At 40.3% G+C, this 13,467-nt stretch overlaps 1 protein-coding gene across 1 annotated transcript in view; it reads right to left on the reverse strand.

Moving 5' to 3' along the window:
* N4BP1 (NEDD4 binding protein 1) overlaps nt 1-10,556 on the reverse strand; it is a 55,831-nt gene extending 45,275 nt beyond the window's left edge. The window contains exon 1 of the mRNA XM_027868119.1: nt 10,095-10,556. Within this exon, the coding sequence (XP_027723920.1) occupies nt 10,095-10,556 (462 nt within the window). The remainder of the gene's footprint in view (nt 1-10,094) is intronic.
* Between the last annotated feature and the right edge of the window lie 2,911 nt (nt 10,557-13,467).

Genomic DNA, 13,467 nt, shown 5'->3' on the forward strand with positions numbered 1-13,467 from the left:
ACAAGCAAGAAAATTATTAAAAAAGAATTAACAGCTTGGTAAAAGAGGCCCCCAAAATATTGAAGAAAATAACACCTTAAAAAACAGAATTGGCCTAAGGGTAAAAGAGGCATAAAAATTCGCTGAAGAACAGAACTCTTAAAAAGTAGAACTGGAGAAATAGAAAAAAGCACAAAAGGTCACTGAAGAAAAAAATTCCTTCAAAATTAGAATTGGGCAAGTGGTAGCTAATAACTTATTAAGTTATTAACTAAAATTACTAGTTACTGTTTTCATCAAGAAAAATCAAAGTCAAAACATGAAAAAAAATAAGAAAATAAGAAAATATAAGAAAAATAAGAAAAACAACCTGAAAAACAGATCAGAGGAGATAATTTATTGAATTATTATTTAAAAAAAAAAAAAGCCCAGACAGCATATTTCAAGAAATTACAAAGGAAAACTGCATTGACATCTTAGATCCAGAGGTAAAACAGAAACTGAAAGAATTTACCAATGACCATCCGAAAGAGATCCCAAAATGAAAACTCCCAGGAATATTACTGCCAAATTTCAGAGCTTCCAGGACAAGGAGAAAATATTGCAAGCAACCAGAAAGAAACAAGTCAAATATCATGGAGCTACAGTCTTAATCACAGAAGATTTAGCAGCTTCCAAGTGAAAGGAGCGGAGAGCTTGGAATATGATATTCCAGAAGGCAAAGGAGCCAGGATTATAACCAAAAATAACCTACCCAGCAAAATGAGTATAATCTTTCAGGGGAAAAAAATATCCATTTAGTGAAATAGAGAATTTCAGACCACAGCTGAATAGAAAATCTGATTTTCAAACACAAGACTCAAGAGAAGCATAAAAAGGCACACATGAAAGAGAAACCATAAGGGACTCAACAAGGCTAAACTGTTTACATTCCTATAAAGGAAGATGATATATGTACCGCCTAAAAACTTTATCACTTATTAGGGTAGTTAGAAAGAATCTATGTAGACAGAGGGCATGGGTGTGAGTCCCTTATGTTGGGATGATCTCAAAAGAAAAAAAAAAGGATGAGAGAAAGGATATACTGGGAGAAGGAAAGGAGATGGAGAATGGGGGAAATTATCTCACAAAAAACAAGTGCACAAGGTAGAACTTTTATAGTGGAGAGGAAGATGGGGAAGGGTGGTGGGCAATGCTTGAACCTCCTCATTGGAATAGGTTCAAAGAGGGAAGAATAACTAATACACACACACACACACACTCACTCAATTGGGTACAGAATTCTATCTTATCCAACTCAGAAGCAGAAAGGAAAGGAGATAAGAAAAAGGGTGCATGATAAAAGGGAGGGTGAGTTAAGGAAGTCAATGGTCAGAAACAAAACAAACTCTTTTTTTGTTTGTTTTTTGCTAGGCAATGGGGTTAAGTGACTTGCCCAGGGTCACACTGCTAGTAAGTGTCAAGTGTCTGAGGCTGGATCTGAACTCAGGTCCTTCCTGACTCCAAGGCTGGTGCTCTATCCACTACGTACCTAACTGCCCCGGCAAAACAAACTCTTGAAGAGGGACAGGGTAAAGAGAGAGAGAGAAGAATAAACAGAAAAAAACAGGACGGAGGGAAATACACAGTCATCATAACTATGAATGTGCAGGGGATGAACTCATCCATAAAATGGAACTGACAGCAAAAAGGATTGAAATCAGAATCCAAAAATATATCGTTTACAAGAGATATACCTGAATCAGAAAGACACACACACACATACATACACACACACACAGTTAAAATAAGGGGCTGGAGCAGAAACTATTACATTTTAGCCTAAGTAAAAAAGGCAGGGATAGCAATCATTATCTCAGATATAGCAAAAGCGGAAATAGACTTAATTAAAATAATAATCAGACATAATAATCAGGACAACTACATTTTGCTAAAAGGTAGCATAGTTAATAAGTAATGTCAAAAATGTTTACAGCTAGTTTTTCTGATAAAGGCTTCATTTCTCAAATATGTAGGGAACTGAGTAAAATTTATAAATGTAAGAGTCATTCCCCAAATGATAAGTGATCAAGGGATATAAACAGGCAGTTTTCAGAAGAAGATATCAAAGCATCTATAATCATATGAAAAAATGCTCTAAATCACTATTGATTAGAGAAATGCGAATTAAAACAATTTTGAGGTACAACCTCACACCTCTAAGAAATGACAAATACTGGAGGGGATAAGGGAATAGAAGTAACACTAAAGAACTGTTGGCGGAACAGTAAACTAGTCCAACCATTCTGGAGAATAATTTGGAATTATGCCCTAAGGGCTATAAAACTGTGCATACCCTTTAGCCTAGCAACTGGTTACTATTCCAAAGTGATCAAAGAAAAGGAAAAGAATCTATATGTACAAAAATATTTATAGCAGCTCTTTTTGTGGTGGTAATGAATTAGAAATGGAATAAATGCCCATCAACTGGGGAACAGATGAAAAAGTTACGGTATACCATTATGATAGAACAATACTCTGCTATAATAAATGATGAGAGGGATAGTTTCAGAAAAACATGGGAAGACCTAAAATGAACTGATAAAAAATGAGGTAAATAGAACTAAGATATCATCATACACAGTAACAGTGATATTATAATGATGATTAACTGTGAAACGCTTGGTTAGCTACTTTGATTAATATAATGATCCAAGACAATTCAGAAGGACTCATGATGAAAATTGCTATCCATTTCCAGAGAGAGAATTGATGAACTCTGAGTTTAAAGTGAAGTATAATTTTCTTACTTTATTTTTCTTGCTCTTTTTTTTTTTTTGCAACATGACTAATATGGAAATGTTTTGCATGATTTCACACGTATAATGGGTATTATATTGCTTGCCTTCTCAGTGGATGAGGGAGGAGCTACAGGGAGGGACAGAATTTGGATCTCAAAATTTTTTTAAATGTTAAATATATTTAAAAAAATTAAAAAAGAAAAAACTGCACTAAAGACTTGGAACATTCTCTATGCTAATTAATCTCCTTGAGCTGTATAATCTCAACTAAAATACCAACAAAAAATAATAACAATAATAGCTAACATTTTACATAGGCCTTTAAGGTTTGCAATGTGCTTTGCAAATGTTATGTCCCTTGATCCTCACAACAATCCTGGGAGGTAGGTTATATTTACTATCCTCATTTCAGCGATGAGAGAATTGAGACAGGGTCATACTGAAGATAAGTGTCTGAGTCAGAATCTGAACTCGTCTTCCTGATTCCAAGCTCCACTGAGCCACCCAGTTGCCTCTAAAAAAGACATTTTTCCAGTAACCCCAGGTCTCCCCTCCTCTGGTGGACTGCTGTCAAAATTATTCCTTCTCACTTCCTAATCTTTATCTCTTTTATTCTAATAGCTCCTTCCCTGTACTCCATATACATGTCCAGGTCCTCCTTATCCTTAAAAAGTCCTCATTTGAACTTGCAATCTCCTCATTATCATGCTACATGGTATCTCTATTCCTTCAAATCTCCTAGAAGGAGCTAATTCTACTTCCCTCACTTTTCAACCCCTTATATTCTGGCTTCTGACTTAATTCAACTGAAAGTGCAGTCTCCAAAGTTACCAAAGATTTCTTAAACATCAGAGTTGATAGTCCTTCCTTTCTCCAACCTTCCCGATCTCTCTGTAGCATTTAACAAAGTTTAACACCCATTTCTGGTTATTCTTTTTTTAGGTTTTTTGGGACATTATTCTTTTTGTTTTCTCTGTCTGCTCCTTCTCAGTCTCCTTTGCTTGATTTATCCTTCATATTGCACCCTCCCCCAACTATGGGTAAATACCCCAAAGCAGGGCTGGGGAACCTGCTGCCTCGAGGCCACATGTGGCCTTCTTGGTCCTTCTGTGCAGCCTTTTGACTGAGTCCAAGTTTTACAGAACAAATCCTTTCATCAAGAGGATCTGTTCTGTGAAGTTTGGATTCAGTCAAAGAGCTGACTTGAGGACCTAGAGGGCCACATGTGGTCTTGAGGCTGCAGGTTCCCCACCCCTGCCCCAAAGACTCTGCCCTAGGCTCCCTCCTCTCTCTCTTTAGTCTTCCTCTTTAAGAGATAACATAGTTGTCAAAAGCTATGACAAAGGGTCTGATCCCTTCACTCTCTTGCTCAATAAACTATAGCTCTCTATTACCCCTAGGAAAATATACAAACTCCTATTTACCATGTGAAGTCCTCAAAACCTGGCTCTAATGCACCTTTCTAGTCTCACATACTTTATACCTTCATGCACTCTACAAGCCAGCCAAAATGATGTTCCTTCTGTTCCTCACACATGATACTCAACCTTCAGTCTCTGTGCAACTGTCCTACCTGTCCTTCATGCCTACAATGCACTTCCTTCTCACCTCCAACCCTAAGAATTCATTGTTGCCTTTAAAGCTCAGCTTGAGTATCACTTTCTACACTAAGTCTTTCCTGGTTCCTCCCCCCACAAACCCTTTGCCTGACAAATTGCCTTGAATATATTTTGTTTACATTCACATACACTCATGTTGAGCAGCATATTGTATAGTGGTTAAAGAGCTGATTTTGGAACCTGGGGAAATGAGGTTCAAATCCTACCTCTGACACATGTGACCCTGGGCAAGTAGCTTGATCTTTCAGGGCTCTAGAACAGAGGTAGCAAACTCCTTGTCCTCAAAACTCTCAACTAGAGCAGAGCCAGATTAAAATTTCATTGGGAAATGCTTAACAAAATAAACAAAAATACAACATAATGTTAATTTGTGGTTTTCTAAATCAATATGTTGCCTGTAGGGATCTTTTTCTTTGTGAGTTTGTCACCTCTGCTCTCAACAACTTATTAGTACTGTAAGCTGCAGCAAAGGTGCTGACCTCCACTGGTAGAAGGAATTTCCTCTTCAAGGACTTCTCTCTAACAATAGGTCCAGTCCCCATTCCTATACACATGTTTTCTCCCCCGACAGAATTCCTTGACTTTTTGCTTACTGTCCATGTATCTTCAGTGAGGAGCATAGTGCTTAAACCCAGTAGACACTTGATACATAGTTGTTAATTAGATAGGTGGGGACAGGAGAGGGAGAAGTCCAGGATGATGTAAAGGCTGGAGCTTGGGTTACTGATAGGATAAGGATGCTTTCAACAGAAATAAGGAAGTGTAGAAGTAGACTTACAGAATCATAGACACAGAGCTGTTAGGGCTCTGAGGAACCATCTAACCCAAGCCTCTCATTTTACAGATGAAGAAACTGAGATTAAGGGAGGATAAATGACTTGTTCAAGGCCATATTAAAAAAATAAGGATTTCTGGATTTAGAGTTGTTGAGTTTGAGATACTGATGGGATATCTAAGTGAAGGTAATGAGCAGAGTGGTGTGGAACTCAGGAGAGAGATCAGGGCAAGATAAACAGATCTGGCAGTCCTGTCCTTAGAGATAATTGAACTCATGGGGAACAAAAAGCTCATTGAAAGAAGTAGAGAAGGAAAAGAGGAGTTCTCAAGACAGAGGGTTTTTTGTTTTTTTTTTTTGTTTTTACTCTTCCCTCACTGACTCTCTAAAGCGTTCTCTGCAGCATCTGTTCCAAACATCTTTTCTCCTTAAGCCAATACCATGCCTTCTCCCAAATCACTCTCAGCAGAGGAACTTGCTTCATACTTTATACCACACCCCCCCCATTGAGGTTCTCTAATGTATTCTCACTCTTTTCTCTAATTCTACACCTCAAATTGCCTTAACATCATCTCCTACTTTCCTCTTCTTTGCTCCAATTTTGCTCTCCTCCAAGATCAACCTTTCCACTTATACTCATCTCTTCTCATTGGCATATTCTTCTGAGTTTTTTTTTTTTTGTTTGTTTATTCTCTGGATCCTTTTCTGCTTCTTACAAACAAGTCTAGTTCCCTCTCATTTAAAACAAAACAAACAAAACTTTTGTTTGACTCGACCATCCCTTCAAGTTACTCTCCTATATCTCTCCTTTCACAGCCTAGAAAAAGCTGTCTATGTTTGCTGCCTCTAGCTCCTCAGTTCCTGCTCATGTTTTAATACTTTGTTATCTAATTTCTGATTCTGCCACTCAATTACTCTTTTGGAAGTTACTATAGATCTTTCACTAAACCTTTTCTCTCAGGTCTCACCCTGCTTGACCTTTTTGTAAAATCTGACACTGCTGGTCACCCGTTTCCTAGGTTTTTTTGGTTTATTACCTTCTGTTCTCCTTTTATCTCTTTCCCTTCTGATTTCCTTTGCAGGATCACCCTCCATGTCCTACCTCCATTTGCAGGTGTATTCCAAGACTTGTCGTGGACTCTATTCTCTCTTGTGCCAAATAAAATTAAAATTAAGGAATGTTAATTTTTTTATGGGGTCCTTCTGCATCTTGTAATCTTTGCTAGGGGATCAAAACTACCAACTTACTATCTCCTTGGAAGAGATAAAAACTCTTCTAACTGCATGAGGACTGGAAAAGACAGATGACAGCTTTTGGAGATGGTTCCAAGTTAACAAACATGTCCTGGAAGTATCTCAGGGGCTATTGGTGTAAGAAGTAACAATTTTTCTTTTAATTATAACTTTAAACAAACTCAGAGGGAAAGCTAAATTTCTGAGCTCAACTCAAGGACATAGAAAGGTAACTTCAAGCAGATGCTATTAGATTACAATATAAAATCAATACAATATTGAATCAAAGTAGTATTAATTCCATTTTCTTCATCCTTTTGGTGAGCTCATCAGTTGTCATTGGCTAAATTACTGTCTCTGTGCACATGACTCCCAAATTGACATACCCATCCCTCATCTTTCTCCTGAGCATCAGTCTCATACCTCCAACTAACTACTAGACATCACCTGGATGTCCCATGGGCATTTTAAGCTCAACAAGTCTAAAACAGAATTTTTCAAATTTCCTTCTACACTGAGGTTTAACATTGGGGTTTGCCAACTTGTTTTTTTAAAAAAATATTTTGACAATTGTATTAAAATATAATTGGTTTCCTTTGTAATCTTACGTATGTTATTTTATTCATTTAAAAACATTATTTTGAGAAGGGATTGACTGCCAAAGGGGTACATGACACCAGAAAAGGTTAAGAACCTTTGCTGTAGACCTACCTCTCCTCTGACCTTCACTTTTTCTGTTGAGGGCACCATCCAGTTTGGAATCTTAGTCATTCTCTATTCTTCACTCTCTCTATCATCCAAACAGTTACCAATAATATCAAATCCACTTTCATAACATCTGTCAAACCTGCCCCTTTCTCTCTATTCTTATGTTCACCCTTCTAGTTCAGGCACTTATCACCTTTTGCCTGATCTATCACTAGAGCCTCCTAATTGGTCTTCCTGTCCTCAGACTCTCCCCTCTCCAATAAATCTTCTACCCAGTTGCCCAAATGGTATTCCTAAATCACAGTTCTAACCACGTCACTCCTCTGGTCAAGGATCTTCTTCAGTAGTTTCCCTGTTGCCTGTACAATAAAATATTAACTCTTTTGGCTTTTAAAGTCTTTTACAATCTGGCTCCAATATCTTTCCAAACTGATTTCCCATTACTCCCCCTCATATACTCTATGTTCCTGCCAAACTGGCCTCCTTGCTGTTTCCTGAACATGCCATTCCATCCCTCACCTCCATGCCTTTGCACAGGCTGTCCCCTGTGCATGGAATGCTCCTTCTTCTCATCACCACCTCTTGGAATCCCTTGTTCATCCCAAGTGCTCCTTCTGGAGCCTCCTTAAGGAGTCCATTCCTGATTCACCCCCATGATCACTGTGCATATACTTTGTTCTTACTTATTTGTATACATGTTGTCACCCACATTTCCAGCAAAATATTAACCTCCTTCTTTGTATCCCTGGCACCTAAAGCAGTGTCAGGAATGTAACAGGGACTTAATAAATGCTTCTTGAACTGAATTGCATCATAGGGACACCCAAAATTGTCTCTTTCCCTCTCTCTCCTCAATCTCCCACCTGGCCATAACTTAGATGGTTATAGAATAAAGTTAGATGTTCCCTGTCCTCAATTTGAAAGTCAAATAAATAAAATCTTTTATATCTGTCACAAATAACCCACAACTCCCCTAAACTAATCAACTTGTTTTTCACTCTTGTGTGGTCTTGGAATAGTAAAAAAAAAGTTTCTCTCATCCATGGGTTAGGTTAAAAGCAATAATTTAACATTAAGACACGATGAGTTATTTTTATGATAAACTCCTAAGGTCGAAGCTCCGCAAACTGGAAGCATTTGTGGTAACTTAGGCACGAAGTAGTGAAGACTTAAGGTAGTAGCCGTGGGAAGGAGGACAAAGGAGCCAATCCAAGAAATATTTCATGGCATCTCTGAGTTAGAAGGGAACTTAAGGTCATCTATTCCAATTAGTACCTGAACAGGAATCCTTTCTCTATAACCACCATTATAAGTGGTCATTCAGCCTCCATTTAAAGGAAGATCTGCAGGCCACCTCCAGTTATCCTGATTTATATCTTGCCACTGGACCCAGATGGCTCTAGAGGAGAAAGTGGGGCTGGTGACCTTGCACAGCCCTCCCTGATTCCAGTTCACTTGCAAGTCATGGCATCACCTTCCTGATGTCACAGTCCTCTTCGAGAAAGAAGGACACACAACAAAAAAGGAAGATCTCTAATAATGGGGAACTAGCTGACTCCTAAAGTGGTCATTTCATTATTGACCAACTTTGTTATGAAAATTGTTCCTATGTCAATTTGAAATTTTCCTCTCTGCAAAACGTTCTGCTCTCTGTAGTCAAGCAAAGTTAAATCTAAAACTATTCCATAAAACATGTTTCAAACACTGAAAACAGCTATCACATCTCCCTAAGTCTCCACCTCTTTAGAGATTTCTAGTTCCTTCAACTAATCCTGCTTTTTATCCCTTAACTAGTTGTACTCTTATTTGTCAATGCTGTTCCTAAATGTGACACCCAGACCTGAACCTAATACTTAAGATGCAGTCTTAACAGGACAAAGAAAAAAAAAGGGGGGGAGTTTGATACAGGGGATGAAGAAGAGAAAGCCAAACATAACCCCAAGATTTCTCCCCTAGAAGATGGGAAAAAGGGTGGTATCATTCATAGAAATTTTGTAGCTGGGAGAAGGAACTGGTTTGGAGTTAAATGGCAGGGTGGAGTTTTGGGCAAACTAAGTTTTAGGAAGTTGGAGATAGTGGACTGATATGAGGATGGGAGTGACAGTCCTAGGCAAGTTGAATACCAAGCAGATCAGTCTCTTTATATAGAAATTTTGATTGAAAGCTGCTTGGGAGCAGTAAGGGGAATAAGGGAAAGTCCCAGCTGGAAGACAGCCCATTCTAGGCTAGGGGAAGGGATGAGAAAAGGAGACACGGAGACAGGAGAAGCCAAAACAAAAACAAAAACTGGCAGTCCAGTTTGGATGGAATGCCCAGCCTCTCAATTAGAACTGTATGAGATAAGGCTGGGACAGGGACAACTGGGAGGGAGGGACTTTGGAATACTAGAGCCAGGAGTTTAAATGTTACTTGGTGGCAAAAGGAAGTCCCTGAAAGTTTTAGAGTCAGTGGAGTAGGGATAAACAGTTTCAGGAAGATTACCCTAAGGTGGTTCTAATTCTAGTGCTAAAGTCAAAAGATAATTGGATGTTGGAATTCACAGAGCTTTGACTGAAAGTAGGGTGTGCGGGGGAGGGACTGGGAGGAGAGGAAGGCAGGCTGCAAGTGTCTCCCACACAAAAAAAAACCCTAGTAAGTTAGGTGAAAATAAATGTATAGGAGGTATGAAAACAATGTAATGTCTCAGGGGTAAAGGATCATTACTGACTTCCGCTGGAGGTGGAGGAGGAAAATTGGGAAATATTTCCTGGCGGAGGTGGCAACAGACGGGTCGGATTTCAACAGGTGGGAAACAACCGCTTAGCAAGTGCCTACTTTGTGCCAGACCCCGACACGGAGAGGGTCCGTGGTCCCGGGGTGTCCGGTCCTCGGCCGAGCGGACCCGAGCAGCGGGCAGGAGCGATGGGCACGCACTCACACGCACTCACTTACACACGCACGTACACGCACACGGGTCGGGCAGGGATGGGACGGGATAGGAGGGGGGAGGGGGTGACTTACCTTGGCGCTGCGGACGGCCTCCTTGGCCCCGCTGAGCTGCAGCCAGATGCGGCCGGGCGCGGGCAGCGGCGTGGGGGCGCCGGGCGGGCCCAGCACCGTGAGGGACACCCCGAAGAGGCCCTCGATGCGGCCCCGGCTCTCCTGCAGCAGTGTCGTCTTTTCCCCGGGGGCCGTGAACTCGTCCAGCACGGCCTGGCCCGAGCGCCCCGCCATGGCCGCTGCTCCTCCTCCAGGGCCCGGGCCGGCCCGGCCTCCGGGGCCCGATCCAGAGATCCGACCGGCGGTAGCGGCCCCCGGAGCCCTCCCCGGCCGCTCCGGGCCCCCGCGGACCGCAAACTCCGCTAAACCATCCCGCTCTGTGGGCCGCAGGACGGCAACTGTGGGAAGGCAGGGCCGCGCCCCCCCCCTTCGCCGCCGCTGCCACCGGCCGGGGCGCCGCCACCGCGCGTGCGCAGCGGTCATCACGGCGCGCCGCACGCCCGACGCGGCGGGGGCGGGTCCCAGTCATGTGAGACAAGCTGGTCAAAGGGGGGCAAAGGGAAAGCCCTGCTGGGGGAGGGGCTCGGATGAGGGAGGGAGGAGAGAGGAAGGAGGCGTTTCCTGCAAGATGCCGTCCTGGGCGGCCATGTTGAGTGAGGGCAAAAAGCTGATTGTCCAGGCGTCTCTCGATTCAGTAGTTATGCCTTACTTTAAGGCAGGGCTTCTTTACTTTTTTGTGCGTCATAGATCCCTGTGGACCCCTTATCAAAACAATGTTTTTAATGCATAAAATATATAGGGATACAAAGGAAGCCGGTTATATTGAAATACAATTATCAAATTATTTTTTAAAAAATATAGAAAGGTAGGGGTAAGAATCTTTGCTTAAAGGTTTGCAGAACAGTGTATGGGTTAAATTCAAACCAACAACCATTATTTTTAAAAATATTTTTCCAATTACACGTAAATTTTTTAAACATTTATAAAAATATTGAGTTCCAAATTCTCTCTCTCCTTACCCCCTCCTTGAGAAGGCAAATAATTTGCTATAGGTTATATGTAAGCAGTCATGCAAAACATATTTTCACATTAGTTATGTTGTGAAAGAAAACACTGACCAAAAAAAAAAGACACGAAATTTTTTTTTTTTAAATACTATGTTTTGATTGGCAGTCATACTCCATGAGTTCTTTCTCTGGAGGTGGATAGCATTTTTTCATCGTGAGTCCTTTGGAATTGTCCTGGATCATTGTATTCCCGAGAAGAACTAAGTCAGTCATGGTTGATCGTCTTACAGTGTTGCTGTTACTGTGTACAGTGTTCTTCTGGTTTTGCTCATTTCACTTTGCATCAGTTCATGTAAGTCCAGATTTTTGTGAGAGCATCTTGCTCCTCATTTCTTACAGCACAATAGTATTCCATCACAATCATATACAACAACTTGTTTAGCTATTCCTCAATTAATGAGAATCTCCTAAACTTCATTTTTTTTTATGCTAGGACAAAAAGAGCTGCTATAAATATTTTTGTACGAATGGGTTTTTCCTTTTTCTTTGATCTCTTGGATACAGACCTAGTAGTTCTGGGTCAAAGGATATGTACAGTTTTATAGCCTTTGGGGCGTAGTTCCAAATTGTTCTCCAGAATGGTTAGATCAGTTCACAACTCTACCAACAGTGTATTAGTATCCCAATTTTCCCACATCCCCTCCAACATTTGCCATTTTCTTTTTCTGTCATATTAGCCAATCTGATGGGTGTGAGATGGTACCTCAGAGTTATTTTAATTTGCATTTCTCTAATCAATAGTGACTTGGAGCATTTTTTTTCAAATGACTGGTGATAGCTTTGATTTCTTCATTTGAAAACTGCTTGTAAATATCATTTGACTATTTATTAATTGGGGAATGACTCATTTTCTTAGAAATTTCACTCAGTTCTCTATATATTTGAGAAACAAGGCCATTATCAGAGAAATTTGCTGTGAGATGTTTTCCCTCAGCTTTTGGTTTCCTTCTAATCTTGACTGCATTGATTTTATTTATGCAACAACTTTTAAATGTAAAGTAATCAAAATTATAAATTTTACATCCCATAATGTGCTCTTTCTTTCTCTCTTGTTTGGTCATAAATTCTCCCCTTATCCATAGATCTGATAGGCAAACTATCCTATGCTCCCCTAATTTGCTTATAGTATCATCCTTTATGTCTAAATCATTTACCCATTTTAACCTTATCTTTGTAAACAGTGTGAGATGTTGGTCTATACCAACAGTTTCTGCCAAACTGCTTTCAAATTTTCCCAGCAGGTTTTGTCAAATCGTGAGTTCTTGTCCCCAAAACTTATGTCTTTGGAATTATCAAATACTAGATTATTACAGTTACCCATCACACATTATATTCTCAAGAGAATTTGATACTTAAAATATGAAACATTTTGTTGGAATGTTGAGCACGTATTTCAGTTTCACCTTGGTTCTGTATAATATGAGTACCTTATTCAGAATCCATATCATCTGGCAAGCAAGTGGATACTTTGGGTTTATTTTCTTGGTAATGAAATTCTTCTCCCAAGTATTTCAAAGATCATCTCCAGAGTAACCAGCATCTGGACCCAGGAGCTCCTGAGTTCTTGAACTCAGGAAGTTCCTGTCAAGGTTAGCAGCAGCTATCTCAGTGATGTCCTGTGTCCCAGGAAAGACAAAGCAAAAGAGATACCCTGAGACTTGAGGTTCATTCAATCTTAGGTTCATGTAGGCTAGCAGTTGGTCAATAAATATTTATTAAGCCTGCTATAAGCCAGGTACCATGCTAAACATTAAGGATATAAATACAAAAAATAAAAACAGTTCTTTCCCTCAAGGAGTTTACAGTCTATTGGAGGAAGGCAACACACATACATACACACAAAAGCTGAAAAGGTGGGGAAGGAGGAGAAGGAAGGGTATGCAGTATTACAGCACGGTGAAGTCAAAGAAGTCCAGAATGAATGTAAGTGGATGGGAAATGAGGGGATGCCTGTCTTATCAATCATCCTTAAATGGAGGTTGAGGAATTTATGATTCTACCCTCCAATTAGAGGGGCAGATGGCACTGATAAGGTACAGTTGCCAAGGCTGATTGGATCTTGCAAAATGATGAGATTTCACAATGATAATGTTACTGCATTGGTTGTGTTTAGCCATGTTCAACTCTCCACGATCGCATTTGGGGTTTTCTTGGCAAAGCTACTGGAGTGCTTTGCCATTTCCTTCTCCACCTTATTTTACAAACGAGGAAATTGAGGCAATCAGGGTTAAGGGACTTTCTTAGAGTCACACAGTAAATGTCAGAGGCTAGATTTGAACTCAGGTCTTTCTGATTCCAGGCCTGGCATGCTATCCACTGCACCCCCT

The sequence above is a fragment of the Vombatus ursinus genome, unplaced genomic scaffold (genome assembly GCF_900497805.2).
Source record: "Vombatus ursinus unplaced genomic scaffold, bare-nosed wombat genome assembly UNPS02014786.1, whole genome shotgun sequence".
Lineage (NCBI taxonomy): Eukaryota > Metazoa > Chordata > Mammalia > Diprotodontia > Vombatidae > Vombatus > Vombatus ursinus.